Consider the following 24067-nt stretch of genomic DNA (forward strand, 5'->3'; position numbering starts at 1 on the left):
GAATCACATGAACTCACAGAGAAACACATGAATTAACAGAGGTTTAGATGTTGATGTTGATTTTTTTGAAAATGATCGGTCACCATTATGGCAATCAGTGTTTCATTTAGTTGGACAGTTTGACTCTTTGCTTTTTATGTCAGTTTGTAGTTTTTGCAATGGTATTTGCAAATTTTACTCATTTAAATGGCTGACTTTTAAGGAATTAATTTGATTAATTCTAACTCGATTCTTATATGTTGCATTTAATTAATAATATTGCTTGTAATCTGTTGCCACAATTTTATTAAGTAGATAGAGCGTATTACTTTTTACAGTGTAATATTTTAGTACAAATAATTGTAAAGGAAGTGCAGTGATATACTGTAGCCATGGTTGCTTGGTTAGTTAATGCAGTGAAAAAGAGGATGCTGGCCTGGTGTGTTTAACCTTAGCAGGAAGTTGACAGGCAGGCCAAACGCAGGGTCAGCGGTTAGCCCTGCTGACAGGAGACAAACTCCAAGATACTAAAGAGTGTGTGAGACACACAGTGTAATTGTGCCTTGGTGCAATAATGCACTTGAGCTGTTGTGCGTTACACTCATGCATTTCAATTTAATCTGTTGCTCTTTAATTACAAGGCAACTATATTAAGTAAAAGACTGTTCTGCAATGTGGACAAAACCCATTTACATCCTCATTAAACAGTGATATGTTATTCACTACTACATATTTTGGCTACCAGTTTCACTCCAGTCATTCAACAGGAGAAACCATTAGTTTAATTGGAAAGGCCTTCAAAAGAGGAATGTTTCTAGCAAAGTGACGGCCATCCGTGGCATCTTTTGATAGGACAAAAATCCACTCTCATAGCCCACTATTGATTTTCCACGTCTGTCACGGCCTACATCAAATTAGAGCGGATCTGGTAGGTGTTGCTCATGAGAGTAAAGTGAAATGCTCGTAATTCAGCCGCTGTGTGATCTGTCGCTAGTCGGATTTCAAGTGAATTACTAGTGCCTGTGAGTGTCTGTGTGTGTTTGCACTTAGCATATAATGTAATTGCAACTGAAAGAGCAGCTTGAGGTGTAACATGTAAAACATTACACATTTCAAATCATTGTTCTTCCCAACTTTATGTCTGTACCCAAAATTAGATGTGTTCTCCAAACATTAGCAATCACAGAGAAATGCTAATGAACGTTTATGGTCACTCAGGAAACACAGGCGAGCACAGGAAATTGATCAGATGGCCATTGCCATGGTGACTTCTTAGACCATGAAGATTAGTGGCATATCATATCTAAACTTGATAGGGGTGAATTAAAAATGCATCTAGACAGCACAGTGCAAAGTGTATTTTGCTGCTACCACTGCTATGAATGAAGCTCATCCAAATGTCCCTCAAATTCCAAAAAAAGAAAACGAAAATAATCAAAGATTGTTGCAAATAAAAGATAATCAGATGTGCTACTTTAACATTTTTAGCCAAAACTGTATTTTAATTAACATTACTTGTACTGTGATATAAGATTTTGGTCACATAAGGGCTTTTCACACTTGAAATAGTTAAAACTGGGTCATTCTAAACCCCGGGATAAATGGAATTTTGGGTTATCTTGCTTTACGTTTCACACTGCTCAAAATTACTCAGGGTTAGCAATTAATCCTGGGTATTCATAAGCTGACATTTTACATTGTACATTCCTAAACCCTGGGTTAAAGGGTTAGTTCACCCAAAAATGAAAATTCTGCCATTAATTACTCACCCTCATGTAGTTCGACACCAGTAAGACCTTCGTTCATCTTCGGAACACAAATTAAGATATTTTTCATAAAATCCGATGGCTTAGTGAGGCCACGCCCTCCAGTGGTGAACCATTTAAATTTCGTAACACTTATTATGAAACTAAGCCTTCGTTTACTGAAATCACGTGACTTTGGCAGTTGATACACGTTCCAAACCACTGATTCGAAACAAAAGAGTCGTAAAGCGTCGAAGCTTCATGAAGCAATGTTTTGAAATTGCCCATCATTGTTGAATAAAGTAGTTATTTTGTTTTTTTGGCCCACAAAAAGTATTCTCGTCGCTTCATAACATTAAGGTTGAACCGCTGTAGTCACATGAACTGTTAAATACATCTTTAGTAGCTTTCTGGGCATTGAAAGTGTTAATTATCTTGCTGGCAATGCAGGCCTCACTGAGCCATTGGATTTTATCAAAAATATCTTAATTTGTGTTCCGAAGATAAACGAAGGTCTTATGGGTGTGGAACGACATGAGGGTGAGTAATTAATGACAATATTTTCATTTTTGGGTGAACTAACCCTTTAACGTTCTTATTTGCATATTTGCTGCGTCAATGTCATTGATTGGATAAACGCAGCACACAAATTTTTTTCATAGGCTAGCTAGCTCTAGCATTGCGGATCCTCATATTGCTGACTGTACTATCGTTTATACTGAATGGACATTTCGGACTATAAAGGTAAGAATGAAACGGTCTCTTCTTCACTCAAATTGTCACGTTTTCTGTCAGCATTTGACATTTTTCCTCTCACATGCTAAACTTTCTGTATGCGATTGGTTGTCTGTTGCTAAGCGTCTTGCTGTAACATGGCATCGTTTCACACCGTACAAGTTTGTCACCGCAATGCAGGGTTAACATGACAAAAGCGGTGCTCCAGAGCAGGGTTTCATAATCCCGGGTAAAAAGCGGTGTTAACTCCGGTTCTAAATTACAATCGTGAAATGTTTCTTTACCCAGGGTTAATAGTCGTGTTTAAAACGACGATAACCCGGGGTTAAGTGCAGTGAGAAAAGCCCTATTATTGCACTAAAAACATCAATATCAATTCTGCTCTTGATTGAAAATTTCACCCACATATTTTTGAAGGAAATGCACATTTGATAATAGTATCTTTTACAGTTTTTGTTAAACATTTCACCTTTTTCAACACCTCTTTAAATGCTCCTGTCAACCGTGCACAGTGCGTGCAGTTCTGTGTGTGACTTTGCATAGAGCGGATCATTTAATGTTTCACCTCCATCTCCCCAGTACAATATGAATGGAGTTGTACACTGCTAAAAGGATCAAATGCATTTAATCAAGTCAAGCTGCTACAATCTGCCTAAAACAAAAGCAGGGTCAGGGTGACCCTCCTGAATGAGCGAAAAGCATTGCAATTCCAAATGTGTGTGAAGGGATTAATTTTGCAATTTATCAATTCACTGCAGCGCTCTTTGGTATAAACAATGCGCCAAGCGGTATCGGATGCCTGGCAGCTGCCTCTGGAAAAACTCAATAAGGTTACTGTGTCAATTGGGCTTGTGTGTCTTAAGCCCCTGACCTGTGACCTGTCACCCAGGCCTTGTAAACAGTCCCTAATCCTGACCTTTGGCCCGCCTCTGCACCCTGAAGCTTTCAGTGCATTGAATATGGCGTCTTGTAATCTGGTAAAATCATTACAGACAATTCATTGTCCAGAATAGATAGTTCAAAAATAGTCACCTCAACTTTTTTGGGGATTTTTATTTGAAAGTCTGTTGGAAAAGTTTGTTTCCACAGGTGAAGAAGGTTCTGGCGAAATAAAAGGTTAAAAGCTTATAAGTTTCCGGCAGGTCTGAGGTGTAAATAGTTTCATCTGACTGATCAAAGCCAGACTTACTTTTTGTCCTGCACCCTGGTAGGTTCATATCTAATGATGTCATGTTGTCAGAGTAACATGCTCCGCCTTATGTCGTACTTGGTCAACATGAAATTAAAATCAACCCCATTTTCCTGACCTTATTGTGAGCAATTCATGTTTTTTCCATGTTTGCTGCATGTTATTCCAATAAAAAATACGTTAGTCTTCATGTAACTCGCTTCGCCAACTTTTTCTTTTTTACTGAAGTCAACATACTCTTTCTCAACCCATTTGCTCCAACACCCTGTTACTTTTCACAATTCAATCAACTCATGTTCCACTAAACAATATTTAAGTTTTAGTAGTTAGGAATATTAGGAATTATATAAGTAAAAGAGGTAGTAAATTCCATTTCATGTTGATTTTAACATTACATATTGATGCTAGTTTTTTGGTAAATGCGCTGTCAATTGTTTTAGATGAAAGTTTTTGCCAAATGCATTCATGTTAAGTTTGTATACAACCTCATGGCGCATATAAGAGGGATGTTTTTGTCACTTCATAAGACCTTTCTATGGAAAATTAGCTGTTATCTAATATATTTTCTCATGAGAACTTCAGAGATATTTAATCAGTTTTAATCATGTGTGCAGAAAAGAGTACAGAGGTCAGAATAAAATGCCTAAACCAAAACAGCCGGAGAAAGAAGCCCATCAACTTTCATCCCCAGTCCTCACATAGACTTGTTAAAATTGGAAAAGTCTCTGTTTGTAGGTACAAGAGCCACCAGCTCCTCGTGTTTACATCTTCCCATGACATTTTCCCTCCCTCCCCTGTTTTGAAACAGATTAGGGTCCGGGTTATTAAATAAATGAGAGTAACCCTCCCTCGCCTCCTCTCTCTCTCTCACTTCTCTCTCTCTCTCGGCGCTGAGTGACAGTAATCCTCAGTGAGATGTCGAGCATCAGGGATAGAAGGTTTGTTCTGCGTCTTGCCGACCCCTGTTCCTCCCGCCCCCTGCACGGATTCAGCGGGCGGGTTGATAATGTCAGAGAATTTAATCCGCATACAGCTAAGTGCCAACCCTCGCTATTGTCTGAAGGCAAACTCCCCCCCACCCTTTCACCCACACACACACACACACACACACACACACACACATATCATCCTGCCCGCCGGGTCCACAAAGACTCGCGGTGGAGGGGACGAGTTTTGTCGGCTAGGAAGAAAGCCGATTGCTGTCAGCTTTGCCGCTGAGAGTGGCAGAATTACGGGAAGCAGATCTAATTTAATTGAGTGGGATCTGAACCTGGATACTTGAGAGAGGATATAGGAGAAGTGTGTGTGTGTTTTGTGGTGACGGTATGTGTTTGTATGTGTCAAGGTTCAGCGGGTTTTGCTATCTAGATTGTTTGCTTTCAGTCAGCTGTTAATGTAAAGTCACGTCATCGACGAAGAGCCCATAATCAGCTGATAGTCAGACACATTTTTTCCCAATCATTCAGTTTGTCTGAACACAATCATGAGATTGCACTTGTTGCACTTAAACTTGTGAGGGAATTTGTGTGTGTCTGTGTTTTAAACCTCAATTATGATAAAGTGGTCGGAAATCAGAGAGCAGAGACATGAGAAAAATTTCCTGATGCTTTTGTGTATAATGTTTCACTTTATTTGGTTGGATGTTTGTGTGACATGAAGCTCTGAAAAAAAAAAAAAACCTTTTTTTTTTTTTTTTTTTTTTTAATCACAATTTTTTGCTTTTCTCGGCTAGTATGTATAGATGGACCAATATATCAGGGTCATTGACGAATAAGGTTTTTAAAAGTGTAAAAGAAACACGATGAAGATATAATTAATTTTGAAGTTTTATTAAGTGTTAACAATGAGATTATGTGGTTTTTATAATCAATTAACACTGCTTTTGTCATTTTTTTTTTTTTTTACAAGATGGACAAAAATTTGTCATTCGGTTTAAACAAAATTTCGGTTTTACTGAATGACACTTTTGGTTATACCAAATGACGATATTGTCAAACAATGCTAACAGGCTGATATCTAGCTAGCTAGCAAAAGGACAATCAAACATTTTATATTTAGTACAAGTTTTTAAAATATTACAACATTTTACATGTTTTATAGCGGTTGTACCAAATGACCTGATGTTTCGGGACATGCGTATGAGCAAGTGAAAACGTGAATTTTTCAAATAGTTAAAAGAGAGTTAGTTACTTTGCTTCACAACCATGTGGTCCTTTGCAGGTGTCTGAATGATGTCACATCCTGTCAGATGATATTGACCACACGACTTGATCCAAAATGGTCCCTTTATATTGGTTACTCCGAATGACATCAATGGAATTCATTTTTCCAGACATTCTTTCTCATAACAAAGCAACGACTTCTACATATAATTTTAATACCATTTTGCACTGTTTATGTATGATGTTATAAAATCATGCCAGAATAATAATAATAAAAAAAAAAAAAACATTTATTATATTTTAAGATATTTTAATCACAAATGAAATGGCTGTATTGGCCTTTGGACGGTTAAACCGAATGACATTTTAACACTTCAAAATTGTTAAAATACCTTTATATGTAGCAAAATATAATTAAAACCTTTTGGATTCAATAAAAGAGATCGAGTTGTACTACCTTACATACTTTGGATGTCATATCTTTGTTTTTTATTATTATTAAGGCCTTTGGACAAAAAAATTACCCGTCACATCATTGACCCCAATATAGTAGCTATTATACTGTATCAGTAACTGTACATTCTTAGTGGATTGAGAGCAGTCTAAATTTCAAACTCTGAGTTCATATTTTTACATGTTATTATGAGTGAAGTTTTTATGTATACTACTGTTCACAAGTTTGGGGTCAGTAAATTTTTTTTTTTCTCCCAAGAAATTAATTATTTTATTTAGCAAAGATGTATTAAATTGATCTAAATTGAATGATAACATTTAATGTTACAAAATATTTCTATTTTAAAGAAATGCTGTTCTTTTGAACTTTCTATTCATCAAAGAATCTTGAAAAAAGTGTATCACGGTTTCCACAAAAATATTAAGCAGCACAAATGTTTTAAACATTGATAAGAAGACTGGAGTAATGATGCTGAAAATTCAGCTTTGATCTCAGGAATAAATTACATTTTAAAATACATTAAAATAGAAAATTTTAAATCGTAATAGGCTAATTCTGAAAAGTTGAGGTTGAAAAATTGACTTGATGTCAGCAGGAATAAAGTTGTTTTGAGGCAGAGCAAGTCAGACTGTTTTTTTTTTCTTCAGAATAATGTGTGCTGATAAATCGTATCACAGAAAAGTAAAAAGGTCAGTTTTGATTTCATGTCGACTTTAAACATTCAAGATTCGCTTTGACAGAAAGAAATGCAACACTTACTGAGATGGATGGAGTGAGACTGAGAAACAGGTGGAATGGAAAAAGATATCAAACTTACTTAGACTGATACGAGTGTGTATTAATGCAGCATGGGTGAAACAGACCGTGACTGTGTGTGTGTGTGTGTGTGTGAGAGAGTATACAAAGATAAGGAATCTCTCTGTCTGTTTTCTCTCACACACCGGAGGCCCCGACATGTGCGTCCGCTCTCCGTTAACAGGCTGTCAGAGCGGGTCTCATTGCTGGGATGCTTTGAATCTATCACATCTTAACTTAAGCACAGACGGGCACATTGTGTCCGCCAGCTCAAATGCGCATCTCTGCTGCGGGTTAAAGGGAGCCTGTGCTGTTTATCAGAGAGCTGCTATTTTTAAGAGCCGCACATTGAGTCGTATCTCAGTGAGCTGTCAAGTGACGACAGCCTCTCCCTCCTCTTTCCCATCCCTCTCTCTCTCTCGGTGTCCGTCCATTCCCCCGTGTGGTAAATCACCGGCTCATCATATGTTCAGTGAAGAGTCAATACAGACTCACAGAGATGCAGGGCTGAAAAAAGGAAGTAGGCATGTCTAAAGAGGAAGGATTAATCTGTGAATTCAGATGGAACAGACGTACTGATGGAGGATTTTAATATGATGTGTGTGTTTGTAAATGTATGTGATGTGTGTGTGGTTCAAGTTTACCCTACATTATGGGGACAAAATGTGTGTGTGTTTGTGTGTGTGTGTGTGTGGACTAATGATAAGGGTCAAGCACAGGTTAGGAGAAGAGGGTTTCTCTGTGGAGAAACATCAAGTCCTTTGAGTATATCGATGACCTCTGCATTGACCCCTTACAAACACACACTTAAATGCTCTTGCTCACTGTACTGAGATATTGTAGAAGTGTAGTTGTGAATCGGATTCACCCAAACATTCATTAACTTAGAAATAGAAGTTAATTCATGGAGTTTTCTTCTTGATTTCATTCATTTTCTGCAGTTTATTAATAGTAGAAAGGGAAAAGAATATACAATACACTTTTTTGAACACTTTAGCATTGACAAATCCAGTTCATTTTAGAGAATTTTAGCAATCTGTTTGAAATGTTCATTTTTAAACACTGATTCCATCCATCCATCCATCCATCCATATGTTTACCCCTTTATTCCCCATCCATCCATCCATCCATCCATCCATCCATCCATATGTTTACCCCTTTATTCCCCCATCCATCCATCCATCCATCCATCCATCCATCCATCCATCCGTTCACATGTTTACCCCTTTATTCCCCCATCCATCCGTTCACGTTTACCCATTTATTCCACATCCATCCATCCATCCATCCATCCATCCACCCATCCATTCACATGTTTACCCCATCCATCCGTTCATGTTTATTCCATCCATCTATCCATCCGTTCACATGTTTACCCAATCATCCATCCATCCATCCATTCACATGTTTACTCCATCCATCCATCCATCCATCCATCCATTCACATGTTTACTCCATCCATCCATACATCCATCTGTCCATTTGTTCACGTTTACACTCCATCCATCCATCCATCCCCATCCATTCACATGTTTACTCCATCCATCCATACATCCATCTGTCCATTTGTTCACGTTTACCCCATCCATCCATCATCATCCATCCATCCATCCGTTCACATGTTTACCCCATCATCCATCCATCATCCATCCATCCATCCATCCATCCATCCGTTCACATGTTTATTCCATCCATCCATCCATCATCCATCTATCCATCCGTTCACGTTTACCCCATCATCCATCCATCCATCCATCCATCCATCCATCCACATGTTTACCCCATCCATCCATCCATCCATCCATCCATCCGTTCACATGTTTACCCCATCATCCATCCATCCATCCATCCATCCATCCATCCGTTCACATGTTTACCCCATCATCCATCCATCCATCCATCATCCATCCATCCATCATCCATCCATCCATCATTCATCCATCCATCCGTTCACATGTTTACCCCATCATCCATCCATCCATCCATCATCCATCCATCCGTTCACATGTTTATTCCATCCATCCGTTCACATGTTTACCCCAACCACCCATCCACCATCCATCAGTTCACGTTTACTCCATCCATCCGTTCACGTTTACTCCATCCATCCATCCATCCATCCATCCGTTCACGTTTACTCCATCCATCCATCCATCCATCCATTCATTCATGTTTACTCCATCCATCCATCCATCCATCCATCCGTTCACATGTTTACCCCATCATCCATCCATCCATCCATCCAACCATCCAACCACCCATCCACCATCCATCCGTTCACGTTTACTCCATCCATCCATCCATCCATCCATCCATCCATCCATCCATCCATCCATCCATCCATCCATCCATCCATCCATCCATCCATCCATCCATCCATCCATCCATCCATCCATCCGTTCACATGTTTACTCCATCCATCCATTGTCGCATGGTTATTTCAAATGTTGCATGGTTGTTATTCCACCACATACCACCTTAATCATGTATTACTATATTATTTTTTTTATTGCCGATAACAGATGGACATGACTTTGTTTACTACTTTGTAAAAAAATAAATAAAACCTTTAAAATTAATAGTATGCACAGTATGCTAGAAATGATTAACGGCTTGATAACATAAAACAGAATTAATATATTTTTTGTATTCTTTAACCCCAAATATGCTGTAGAAAGCAGTTTATTGTTTCAATAATAAAAAAAAAAAGCTGGCTCATGTATGAATTTTGCACTTTGGCTGCATTTTCTGCATTCATTTGCGGAATGGATTTCATTCTGGTAAAATGTGTTGAACAGACCAAGGGGCCGTGGACGTGTAGAACTTTTTGAATGTCGTACATACTAATTCTGTGTAAATCTACAGAGCTTTTCCATGCAGGGCCTGGGGATCTGCTGTTTAGCAGTATGTGTCAAGGCCTTGTGTGTCATTTAGAAATAAAGATCATCTCACTGGACGTCCATATTGTTATGGATATTCATACACACAGGCTCCCATGTGCAATCAAATGATGCGCTCATGTCGTGCGCTCCTCGGGTTTGATTGATGGCTGAAGATAATGGCTCACAAACAAACTCTCCCTCCCCCCACCCGCCCGCCCACCATGAATAAGGCAACACCTCTCTCTCGCTGCTCTCCCTCTCGCTCTCGGAGCAGACAGCAGGGGGGAAGACATCTGACATTTATTCAATACCATCAGTAGCTCTGTAGTGGCACTGCTGAGAGAAGGAGGGAAAAATTATGATCGGCGGTTACTTAAGCTAAAAGCTACATGGTGTCAGATGGAGGCAGCACTTAAAGAAATCCACGAGTGGAGATTTCTCTTCTGTCTCTTTTTTTTTTTTTCTGGGTCGGGTCGACACATTCACCTTTTCCGAAATGGTTGCTTGTGCACAGCCGCACTGAGTTTTTTAATAAAAGCTTGAAGCGGAGGAATTCTCTGTTAATAATGCAGAACAAAAGCGACATTGTGAGGGCCGGACAGCATGTGTATATGTGTGTATGCGTGCGAAAGAGGCCATGCCACATAGACAGGACTCTGTCGCTGTGAACGCTTGACCTTTCTTTGGTGGCGTCCCAGGAGTCAGCATTTTGGAAAAACACACCTTTGTTTACTGTCATTAGCTGATCTGAGGTCATCTTTTATAGCGGCCCCCTTGAAAAAAGCAATTCAGAATTTAATAATCCAATTTGGGTAAAGAGACAGGCCTATAATTTTCCTAATTTTCTCTAATATACTTGAGGGGGATACTGTAGTCCTACAAATAGTAGAAAGCAGGGTTAACTTACCGACACATAAACCCCGAACTCTCGATTGATTAACCTAACCCTTTCTTACTCACGGTTATCGGTTCCAAAAACGTTGTTCACGGTGAACACGCAAAGATGTTCTCAACAGAGTGTCGATTCCAGGAGTCACCATGGAAATGGACGCTAAGAAGCAGCGCGCCATTTTATTTTCTTTGTTTGTTTAAAGCCGATTTACACTTATGTAAATATCACCACCTACTGGGCAGTAGTGCAATTATTTTTTAAATCTTATCTTTTAATCTTTAATCAGTTTTTATTACAGTGAACATAAATCATAGTGTTTGTTTGGTATATATACAGGGCTTGACATTACCTTTTTTGCTCACCAGCCACTGTGGCTAGTGGTTTTCTAAAGTTACTAGCCACTCAGCATACACTGGCTACAATTTTGACATCGATACCATGGGGAAAAACTGCCATATAGATATTTTTAATATTATCTCATAATTTGGCAACAGGTATATTAGGCTGCTGTCACTTTAAGACCTGATGCACAGATCCATTATACTGTTACACAAGTGTTTTCTTTCTCAACTGTTCACTTAAAACATAACTGACTGTGTTTACGTGAACACTCTCTAAGACCAGCATTTTGACATTATTTTGTGTGTATTTGACTGTTTAAACGCATAAAGCAGTCAAAAAGAACTCAATTTCGTACTGAGAGGCGGCTTTATGTGGCGCAATTTGGGTGTGAGCACAAAATCTGCGGGAATGAGTAAAATTATGCTCAATAATCTCAATCCCATGCCGAAATTTAAGCCCTGTAACACCAACAATATTCATCTGGATCAAATGTAAAGAGTGAGAGAGGGGAGGCGGGTTTGTGTCAACATGCTGTCGGAGAGATGAGAGAGAATTGGAAGCTTTTCAGATCATTTCAGTATCGATATGTATCGAAAAATCTATATTTTTTTGAAAAAAAGGCTATAATTGAAAAATGTATATGTTATATATAAAATTCAACCCACAAAAATGGCTAGTAGGAGTGACTGCGTTACACACCACTGCTGAAATCCATAATAGAGCTTTATAATATTTTGCAAAATCTGTAATGCTGAATACTTCTGAAGTAAACTAACCCTGGAACATAACCAGCTCTGGAGAAGGTTATGATCTGGAATAAGTTGCTATGGCTACTTACTTACCCTGAAAGTTACCTCAGTTTTTGCAACAGAAAGTTGAGGTTATACATTTACTTATCCGTAAACTTATCTGGGTATGTGGCATAACAGGTGTCTATTAAGGCTTGTTTTGCTAAATTTTTTCACCCAAAAATGAAAATCATTTACTCACCCTCAAGTTGTTCCAAACCTGTAGGAGTTTCTTTCTTCTGCTTCTGCTGAACACAAAAGAAGGTATTTTGAAGAATGTCGGAAAACAAAGAGTTCATGGGCCCCATATTTTATTTTTTTCCCCCCATACTGTGGAAGTCAACTGTTTGGTTAAGCATATTCTTCAAAATATCTTCTTTTGTGTTCAGCAGAAGAAAGAAATTCATACAGGTTTGGAACAACTTGAGAGTGAGTAAATGATGACAGAATTTTCATTTTTGGGTGAACTAACCCTTTATTGCGAATTCTTTCCCTCTATCTTTGTTGTTGTTTTTTCTTTGGCCACAGATTATTTAACACTTCATCCATTCTGAAATTCAACTAGCCAACCAGTAGGTGGTTGGAGACATTTGTCTTAATTTCTTGGCGTCGCCTCGGTTGCACCGCCCTGCACTTGGCGTGCGTCAACCCTCCAGTGAAACAGCTAGTTATAGTTAACAATAGTCTTCGTCCGACAATCGCAATCAAGATAATGGAACACAGTGTGAGACAAGCCTGTGAGGGGAAAAAACAGCCCTACCACGGCCAAAGCCTTTCCCAAATTAAAAGCATTGGCCTTTAATCTGAGAAATATTGGATGGCTTTATAAGAAAGAGTGATGACTGAACATACATACCTGAAAATGTCAGGTGTGACCTTGCCTGTACTGAAATGCAGTACAATATAAAGGCAATACAAGCTTTACTGACAACATATGTGGAATGATATCACAGAAAATAATTTAAACTTCAGTTTTGTACCTCACTCTGTAAAAATGTTGACAAATGCACTTTAAATTGAAAGCTAAGGGGCAGTCATAATCATATACTTGTTTTTATACAAGTTTATCGTAAAACATGCATGTAAAAACTTATTTTTAGATAATTTTGAGTTCATTGAAATTAAAAATTTGAGTTAATACAATGAAGGCGTTTGGTTTAATCAACAGAAGCACAAAATATTATGTTATCTGAACCACATTAATTATTTAAATGTGATAAATGATGAAAATGATTTTTTTTTACAGTGTAAAATGTGTGTTTGTGTGTGTTTTTTTCTATTGTTTGAGATATTATTTCTATATTGCATGTCATTTGTTGTGCTTGCATATGATTTGTTTTTTTGAAAGAACTTAGTTTTATTCAGCAAGGATGCATTAAATTGATTAAACTTACTATTCATCAAAGAATCCTGAAAAAACACGATTCATGGTTTCCAAAAAATATCCAACACAACTGTTTTCAACTATGATAATAATGCAAAATATTTCTTTAGCACATTAGATTGATTTCTGAAGGATCATGTGACACTAAAGACTGGAGTAATGATACTGAAAATTCAGCTTTGCATCACAGGAATAAATTACATTTTAAAATATATTAAAATAGAAAATGGTTATTTTAAATTAGAATATTATTTTACAGTATTACTGTTTTTCCTGTGTTTTTGATTGAATAAATGCAGCATTAGTGAGTGCGAGAGAGTTCTTTCAAAAACTTTTGAATGCTGGTGTATGTCTTATTTTTCATGCTTTTTCTTTATTTTACATATTTTAGATAGATGAAGTGTTAATATATTAACTGTTCAGTAAATCAGTGCCACATATACTTCTGGTCCGCTCTAGTGTACACTAATTAGTTTAGTCGTCTAATACTGAGAGCAAAGTGCGGAATGAAATCAGCTGTAGTTGTCCGACTGTGAGAATAGAGCTTTAGTTGGTGGCAGTTTGAGACCAGACAGCTTCACGCAAAGTGTGTGTGTATGTTTGCAAGAGAAAGGATTTCAGTAGTATTGGTTGAATGCATGGACATATGGAGACTGACTCCTCTTGGGCATCAGCGGGTACCAGGAGCCCCATCATCCTCTCTGTCTGTCTCTCTCCCTCATGCTGTCTCACTCTCGCTGTCTGTCTCTCTGAGCTGGCACACTGGTAGCTCCTCTCCCTGGGATACTCAAGCCTTTCAAACATGAGTAATTGATGAATTGTATGCAATATGCAAATGTGAATGCATAAATCTCCTGACTGACAGCTTAATTTATGTGAGCCTTTAAGAATGCAGGATTAGATTTTAATTAAATATCTTCAAAGGCACCCTGACTCGTACATTTTTCTCTTGCCTCAGCTGCCGTCTTTGTTGTTGTTTAAACCGTTTTCCATTATAATTTTGGAAATCTGATTTTGTTTTCCCTCTGTGTCCTCCCGCACCCCCTCCGGCCACAGTCCAACCCTCGGCCTTTGCGCCTTCTTGGGCTAAATTTTATTACAAACAGTTGTCGTCAAAAAAGAGAAGAAAGTTTGATTCCGTGAACAAACTCTTAGACACTCAAGCCACGCCCCCACTAAGCTGAAAGGGGTGTGGTTTCATTCACCTACCTCGGAGCTTCCATGTGGCCCCACCCCCGTCTTTTCAGCCACATTGTCTCAGCGAGACAAGCAGGTGTCGCCTGTTCATGAATATTGAATAAGGCCATTTAAAAGATGACAAGGGCACATTTACGAAGCTGGGAGAGAATAAAAAGTGCTTAGTAACCCAGTTTTCGCCGGTCCCCAGCAGAGCGCGATGCTGTCGCCGGGGATTTGAGCAGAGTGATTGGTTGCGACGAGCGCACTGACAGGGTTTTCTTCTCCAGCGTGTGGAACGTGCAGTAACGTGTGAATGACTTTTCACTGCCATCTGTTCCTCCAGCCCGATGGGATACGGGAAAGAGAGGAGAGTGTATGCGTGTGTGTGTGATTGTATACTCGCTGCTCTTCACTGTCTGTCGTGGCTGTAGGGAACGCACATGGGCATCATGCCTGCAAGTGGGAAAGGGAGATGAAAAATATTCCCATACCAGGGAATTCTCAGGGTGTGAAAGGCTCCATTACAGTCAGATTGACTAAAGCATTGAGCGGTTCACAGGGAGTCGACTCGATATACTGACAAGCAGTCTTCAATAGACCTGCATTACAACCGGATAATAGAGACAAAGCCAGGACACTCTGATTATGAGTGTTCATATTTTGTTTTTGCCTTATTCCTAATCCTATTCTTTTATAGTAAGAACCCGAGAAAATGTATAATGTCCCCCCCAAATTATTGGATACTTATCAACAATTCGGAAGAGATTGTACAACTGTGTAAACTTCTAAAAAGATGATATTCCTCTTACTAGTGCAGTTTCGTTTTATAAGCTTTTATGAATTCTGCAATATTTTAGTTCAGTATTTGAAATTATGGATACAACAACTAGTCTATAAGATGTATTAAAGGTTACATATCATGAAAATCTGACTTTTTCCGTGTTTAAGTGCTATAATCGGGTCCCCGGTGGTGCATCTACCAACCCAGAAAACGTGAAAAAGGACAACACAGTAACATTGTTTTGGTAAGCCTTTCTCTGCAAGCATGTGAAAAAACAAGCCGCTCAGATTTCGCTCCCCTAGTGACGTAGGAAGGGGATCTTATTATAATATTACCGCCCCTTAATCTGCACGTTTCCACCCATGGTGGCGCCATTTTGTTTTCGCAAGCGACAGCGGTGTACCAGTTCTAACGCCATGGCAAAAGTTTAAGCAAAGCATGTTAACTGTTCTGTCGTTGGCTGCACAGACGAGCACAGAACGCTATTTAGAGTCTCATTAGCTTGGATAGCCTGCAAGTTGACCCTGGCAAGCTCGATTGTTTCTGTCCGAGTGATAATTTAGAAAAAATATTAGAGCATTCACAGAATTTGATAGCAATCATAAATGTTAGCCTGCTGTGTATGGCTCTGTTTGGTGGGCGTCCATATGGGTTTTGCACAAAAGATTAACATGACGGCACATGCTAGTCGATGAGTTGAATCAACTCCACAGCAACTACATAAAATTAATCCACTAACCATTCAGAAACGTCCAGTTTCATTCTAAAAGTTGTAACTTCTTCCTGAGTCTCTCCATCAGTGTCTGACAATCCTCATTTTGGCTGCGTGAGATTCTCCAGCTTTGTTGTTGTTGAGCAACCGAAGCGTGAGCTGTTAAAGCTCCGCCCTCTTCTAGAAAGCGGGCGGGAGCAGCAGCTCATTTGCATTTAAAGGGACACACAAAAACGTCATGTTTGCTCACACCCAAATAGCAGCAAATTTGACAAGCTATAATAAATAACTATTAAACATGAAACATGTTAAATTGTAGTAAAATTTCTCAATTATTTTTTCCAATAAATGTATTTATTTCACACATGCAGTGTCTTTCCATCTTTTATCTGCATTGCTACCATACACAGATCATTACCGAAATGCCTTAAAATGGCTGAACATAAAAAATAAAATACATTATACAGCCATATTAAATGTGAAAATACAGAATGTTCACTTCATTTGGACAATATTTCCTTCACTAAGGAGATTTTCATTTTTAATAATCAATAAAGGCGATAGAGAATTAGCTGTAATTATCAGTATCATTGAAAATATTTTCTTTGCACAGTGAAAATTTAATAAACTTTCGTTTACACATTAAGTGCATTTACATGTACAACAAAATGCTGCTAACAATAAAAAATCTCATTATGAACAAAAACCATGTAAAACCATGAGGTTTTGAAATCATTGAATTTTCCCCTTTTTATGTCAAAACTTTGGGAAGTGCAGAGCAAAAAAGTTCTCAAATGGTCAAAAATATGCTTTAAAAACAGTTTATGACCTTAACAAAAGCATTTGCGTGACCTTTCGTTTTCATGGTAATAGGCATAATCAGTGTAAGATCATGCAATAATTATTGTGTCTGGAAATAAACTTTTAATCCAAAATTTGATGATCTAAATAGTTGCAGCGCTACGTCAACACTATATCCTTGTTTGTAGTAATCATACCAAGTCACATATTTCCATACAATTAGAATTCCAATACTTTTTCTGGAACATTGTGTCAAGTACATGACTATACCTTTCCAAAAGTGCTCTTGAAAATGAAAGGATGGGTTTTATATAAGGGAAGCACCTGTCACGAGTGAGGAAAGAACTGCTCGGCCTCTAACAATACCCAGTCAAAGTGGAGCTAAATAAGAAAATAGCTTTAAGAGTCCCGCGGGAGTCAAGTGCCTGTTCACGCACAATCGCCTGACTGCAGATTTCTAACGACTCCAGCATGTTGGCTTTTTTTTTCTATCTTGTATTTCGGGCACGCCTCGATTAGGAATGCTCAAAAGGAGCAAGTGAGTCAGATGCTCCAAATGAGGAAAGAAAGAACTCTTCTTGTTCTTCAACACACGTTGACGTAGAGCTTTAAAGGAAATGGTTTTCCACCTCGTTTTAAGCACAACCGGAAACGTCTGCTTTTCTTTTCACTGATGTGCGATTTCAAGTTAGTAGCTGACCGTCTTCAAAGGTGGGATCTTTTGACATTTAGCTGATTTTTCTTCCTGCACTACATTGACCTCACGGAATCATTTGCTGCCCCACCATGCTGTTTTCTAATTTGCTTTCCTCAAAGGAAATGGAGTTGTGTTATCGGAACACTGAGGTAATTGATTGTTTTCCAACGTGGCTTTTGTCAGAATGATGTAAAAACCAACTTTAAAACAAACTCAGGCCTTTGCACACAAAGGCCTTCGCTGATATTTTTAAATAATGAATGTTATTTGCAACCTTTAATAGGTTTCTTTCTCACCTGTGGCCTAGTGGTTAGCATAAGGTGGTGTTCTCGATGTCTCGATCCCCCACTATTTTCTCTGTCAATAAAATCACTGCATAAAATTTTTTTCAGTGAAACAAAACGAGACTGAAAAGTAGTTTGTCAAACTCTACCAGAATCAAAGACTCCATTAATTTTATCTGCACTGGAGAGGAATTGTGGTCTGGCAAACTGTGCTGACGTTTTTTTTTACAGTACAGTTAACTCCATCGACTGCTCTCCACTTACAGGGACTACAACAGCTAAAGTGATTCATGTTGATTGCCTCTCTTTTTCACCACGCTCCCCTGTTCAGAGTTTTTAATTAGATTAGTAATGTGATGGTCCAAAGTGATTCCCATTTGCCACAGACCTTGACAAGCTTGTCAACAGATCAGCGAGTCAAACTGAAATATCTTGGGGCAGGAAAGGGAGGAAGTCCCATGTGGTGACGTATAGACAAAGCTGGACGCTGAAGGGGTCATTTGAAGTTTACCATTGATCCTCTTGGCTTGTAGTAAAGATGCTGTTTATTGGTATCATTTTACTGCAGTATTGCTTCAAGTCTGAAATGTAAGTACTTAAAAATATGCATAAGTGCACTACTAAGGTCTTAGAGATTGAAGGTGAATCTGAGAGTGATGGAAGTACAGTTTAGGCCAAGGGTTGAAACTTGATGGCAAACAACCCCAAATATGACGATCCCCTTGTGAAGGACACTCTTGCTAAAATATAAAGTCATCTATATATTTTAAAAATAGTAAATAATAGTAAGTGAGATAATATAATGATGCCATGTTGTTTAAATCACTGCAGTAGGTGATCTGGGAAATGCTAACGTTAGCCTGCTAGCATTGAAAGCATCCCTCCCTGCAAATCGGTGTCCAAAGCCACGCCTCCTCCAAAACACTTAAACATGCACACACACACACAGCTGCTTTCAGTAAAGTGTCATAAGAGATGGCATTAAACTACCTCATGTCTCAATGCCTCATCAATAATGAACATAAACAACTTGTACCTGACTGCTGCAGATTCATTTCGGTGTTGATACTGTTGACATGGAAATGCATAATTCTGAGTCTGAGGACGTGAACAGCTCCGGTTAGAACGTAACAGATTGCCATCTCTTAATTACGCTAGTTATGGCCTGAGCGCAGCATAAGCTCGTTGTTTTGATTCGGTAGGAACTGTAAAAGGTGGCTGCTTTTTGTTTGCGGTGTGAGCGAGGTCTGTCTGTATAAACTCTGCATAGCATGAAACGCGCTGATGACGTATGATGTCTGCGCGAACAGGGTGTGCGAGGGAATGTAAAATCATATGTTGACAGGCAGGTAGGACATTGTATTATTTCATTCAGACCGAATATGAAGATTGGATGAACATTTAAGGGTCCTACGCCTTCCACAGACAATATATATTTAAAAAAATACATTTCGACTGGTTAACAGTGATTGCTATCAGGATATGAGGAGACTTTTAACCAGTATAACAAAAACATTTTTCGGAATCACCTATTGCACCTTTAAAGGTGAAGTATGTCGTTTCTGTGACACTAGTGGCACCTAGCAGAATAACAAAAATAAAGCATATTTTGCAATGCCCCTTTCATGTGTCACGTAATACTTTAGCCATGTTGCTTTGTGTCATGAGTTGAGTAATAATAAACCCATCCAGCGTATCTGCACCAGGCGCATTATAGACAACATGCGCCACAGCTGTTTGAGGTGGTGTATACTGACTAGACATGTCAAAGTAAACAATATGAACTGGAGCATATGTCTTTCTGAACATGTGCATGATGATGTTGTATTGAAACGCCTATTGTAGTGCACTACATTGCAATTCCCCTGTTTACTTTGATGTATTTTTGACCTGTTTAATATTTGAAGGTCTAAATGAAGCAAAATATATGTTGGCGTGCTGCCCACTAGGCTATTGGCGCCAACTGAACTTCCGTTTTTGCGGTAGCTCTGTATATTTCTATGGCACCGCCATCGATGAGTAATTAGCTGGTGTAGTGGATTTACTCATTGTAGAGTTAATGAAAGTTATCATGAGCATTGTAATGTCAGTTGACCGGGAAGATTTTAAAACGAGCAGTTCATTCATAAATTCATAAGATCTTACCTTCAGCTGTGGAAAATACAAACCGAAAGACTGAATACAACAATTGCAGTGCTGAAAGGGGGCGGGGCTACATTAGGTCTATAGAAACAGTGGTAACACTTCAGTATGGGGAACTTCATTCAAAATCTTAATTAAAAGTTGGCGCTGGTGATGTTTCAGTAGAGCAGTTGTTCTTCGCAATCAATGGCAAACTCGCATTCAGATTCGACTCAAAAGTGTGTCACATTATGGACAGCAAATGCTATTTTGTGACTTCAACTTCTGCTTTGGTTGAGGTCTGTGTGTGTGCGCACACTGTATGCTGCCATGAATGACTTGAGAAACTTCTATGTAATACTATTAAGAACAAACTGCTCGCTGTGGTGTTCTTGCTCTTTCCTTTGCTATGATCAGTTTAGTGGTGATTCTGCTCTGGACTGTGTTTGTTAGCGCTGCAGTATTAATAGAATGGTGAAAAAGACTTGCTGCTTGATGTTCTTGGACATGATCCAATGATATGCAGCAGTTGAATTAGCATTTTGCTTTTCTGGCTTATTTTGCTCTGCCAGCACCCTTGTGCAGGGTTCGAACTGTCATGTACCTGTCTCTTTGATAGCCCCTCTCACAATGAAGTGTGAGAGATAAGTGTGTGTGTGTTTGTGTTTTGTGTTGAATAATTTGTCTAGCGTGTTGTACGTTAGCGGGACGTGTTTCTAAGACTGTGCTTGTTCATGTATCCATCATGACAGAGGATGATGTATAACCATATGTTTTGTTGACAAATTGTGTGTATGTGTGTAAAATGTAGTAACTGTAGTGATTCTGCTCTTAAAGAACTTTCTTTTTTCATTGTTCTGCATGAAGAGATTGAATTTTCCATAAAATCACATTTACAGAATTTATTATAAGGCTCATTGACATGAAAGTTTCCACGATAAAGATAGTAAAAAGTGTTTTATGTGTCAGTTTCTTAGAAATGCACTCTTTGTATTCGGGTCAATGACATGACGGGTCATTTTTTTGTGCAAAGGCCTTAATAATAATAATAATAAAAAACAAAGATATGACATCCAAAGTATGTAAGGTATTACAACTCGATCTCTTTTACTGGATCCAAAAGGTTTTAATTATATTTTGCTACATATGAATGTATTTTAAAGATTTTGAAGTGTCAAAAGGTCATTCGGTTTAACCATCCAAAGGCCAATACAGCCATTTCATTTGTGATTAAAATATCTTAAAATGTAATAAATGTATATATTTTTTATTCTGGCATGATTTTATAACATCATACATCATCATAGTGCAAAATGGTATTAAAATTATGTGTAGAAGTTGTCGCTTTATTATGAGAAAGAATGTCCGGAAAAATGAATTTCATTGATGTCATTTGGAGTAACCAAAATAAAGGGACCATTTTGGATCAAGTCATGCGGTCAATATCATGTGACAGGATGTGACATCATTCAGACACTTGCAGAGGACCACATAGTTATGAAGCAAAGTAATTAACTCTCTTTTAACTATATGAAAAATTTAATGTTTTCACTTGCTCATACGCATGTCTTGAAACATCAGGTCATTCGGTACAACTTTATAAAACACGGAAAATGTTGTAATATTTTAAAAACTTGAAATTTTGGTTAAATTGAATGACTTTTTTGGTGACAAATTTTGTCCATCTTGTAAAAAATGACAAAAGCAGTGTTAATTGATTATAAAAACCACATAATCTCATTGTTAACACTTAATAAAACTTCAAAATTAATTATATCGCGATTATGTTTTTTCACACTTTTAAAAACCTTATTCATCAATGACCCATTCATATTGGTTTTGAAAACTGCATTTCAAGAACAGTTTCAACTTAATGACACTAAAATGTCATGTGGTTACATCAAGTGGGGAAAAAAAAAAAAAAAGTTTTCCTGACATCTTGAATACATGATTGATCTTAAATATTATTTTCAAATATGTTTTAAAACAAATAATTTTTCAGGTTAAAAGTTGTTTTTTGTCATTAATGTCATTAAGTTTTTGGGGATGATATCCACATTCCATTTTACAACCAGAATTAACTTTACCTTGTCAAAAAAAAGTCAGATTATTATGTTGTACTTTTTTATTTTTTTTTTAAATAATACTATTAAAAAGTGTTTTTTTTTTTTTTTTTTTTTTGAAAACTGCATTTAAAAAAAAAAAAGGCTTTTGTCTTCATTATGATATCAAAACAGTTGTATTAACAGAAAAATTAAAATATTCATACATTTAAAAAAACATGCTTATGAGTGATTGTATCATATATTATCATGTTTTGAAGACATAGTTTATATGAATTTCTTTTTTTTTTTTTGTTAGGGTCATGTCATCGACCCAAAAGTAGCCTATATTTATTTACGTGTTATCAAATGCACACACAGTCATGTGACCTTGTGACCTACATGTCAAAGCCAAAATGTAGATGCAAATGCACACTGAAAAAAAGGGTGTAGAAAATATTTTCCTTCAGAAATCGCTAATGTAAGTAATGCAATAAATTAAATGTGAAATTTTGAAGTAGAAATACTGAAATAGTATTTTCTTGTAAAACAGACTCCAATAATCTTTATTTTATTTACTACTTAAAAAAATCTCATGTCAATAAAACCCATGTTGTCTGTTTTTTTTCTCTCCAGTTCTCGGCCTGGTCGTCCTCCCAAGCGTTCTCTCGGCGTGGCGATGCAGGACAGCTCTCGTCTGCTTCCTCACAGCGTTCACGGGCTGCTCTCTCCGAGTCTGCTCTCCCCGACAGGTAAGACCACCTCTCGCTCCCCCACCTGGAAGACCTAAAAATACCCGCCTCCCCCATCAATAAACGACACGCTCAGACAGACACCAGTGTGTAAAACCCACGTATAGGAACATTTTTCCTTCTTCTGTGTAATCTGGATTTCTTTTTATTTTTATCTGTGCTGTCGGTCTCTTTTCCCATCTCTCTGGCTCTCCTCCTCCTCCTCCTCCCACTCTTCCACCTTCTGCAAATCAGCTCGTATTGATTTTCCCCCTCTGTCCTTCACTGGCCACCACTGCGTCTCAAACAGAGGTTAAACTATTGGATTTCTGTAGCCTCTTTGCTTTTTTCCTGTGCACGCATTTGCTTTCTCTCTTTCTCTCTCGTCATCCCTCTTTCATCTTTCCTTCCTTTGGAATACAATCCGTTTCAGAGGTATTGTTTGATCGCTTTTAGACCAAATCCCAAACCACTGGGCCTCACCTGTGTGTTTGTTTGCGTATTTATATTTTCGACTAAACCACATGTGCGTCTCGGTTAACGTCATGTCCGCTGCCATCGTTCCTCTCCTTGCTTTTTAGCTTCAGTTCTCTAAATTGCTGATGGTAGTGGCAATTTAGCTCTCACAATGGCCAGCGCGTGTATCGATCTGCGCAGCGCGGAGTAGCCGGAGCAGTCCGTTAGCCGGCCCCGCTGATTGATTTTAGATGACTCTGTTGTTATTTCTGCCGGCCGCTCCGGGGGGGAAGGAGCTCTTTAAAATGTGCATCCACATTTCTCTCAATCCCTCTGCTCATCTTGCCGTCCCCAACTCCAACAAATGTCTGACTTTGCAGGATGTGATGCGATTTGAGAGCGACGTTAGTTCATAGTGACATTCGCATTATGGGCCTCATTCATGAAACGTGAACACAAATTTTGGTAACACTTTATTTTACAGTGTTCATTGTTACATATGTTACATGTAGTTATGATAATAATAACTATAAATTATGCATAATTACAGGCAACTAACCCTAAAACAAAACCTAACCCCATAGTAAGTACATGTAGTTACTTAATATTACTCAGTACTTAAATGTATAATTACAGTGTAACAAAGACAACTTAAAATAAAATGTAACCCAAATTTTTGTGTGAATCATTCATAAAACCATTCTTACGTAATCATTACTTACTCACAGGTGATTCATTTATTTATTTAATTGGTTACATTTAATATAGGTTTAGTTTGAATTTAGCAAAGATGGATTTACTGTCACATTTCTAACAATCATATTTCATTAACAACAGTAAAAAAGTAAAAGTAAAAACAGTAATATTATAAATATTGTTACAATTCAAAAGAACTGTTTTCTGTTTTAATATATTT

General features: G+C 38.0%; 1 protein-coding gene across 2 annotated transcripts in view; it reads left to right on the forward strand.

Moving 5' to 3' along the window:
• The window catches only part of dacha (dachshund a), a 182796-nt gene that overhangs the window by 64787 nt on the left and 93942 nt on the right, over nucleotides 1-24067 (forward strand). For both annotated transcript variants that reach the window (XM_051877524.1, XM_051877523.1), the window contains exon 2: nucleotides 22601-22716. In XM_051877524.1, coding sequence (XP_051733484.1) covers nucleotides 22601-22716 — 116 coding nt within the window. The remainder of the gene's footprint in view (nucleotides 1-22600; nucleotides 22717-24067) is intronic.

This window comes from Ctenopharyngodon idella, chromosome 21 (assembly GCF_019924925.1).
Source record: "Ctenopharyngodon idella isolate HZGC_01 chromosome 21, HZGC01, whole genome shotgun sequence".
In the NCBI taxonomy this organism is placed as follows: Eukaryota; Metazoa; Chordata; class Actinopteri; order Cypriniformes; family Xenocyprididae; genus Ctenopharyngodon; species Ctenopharyngodon idella.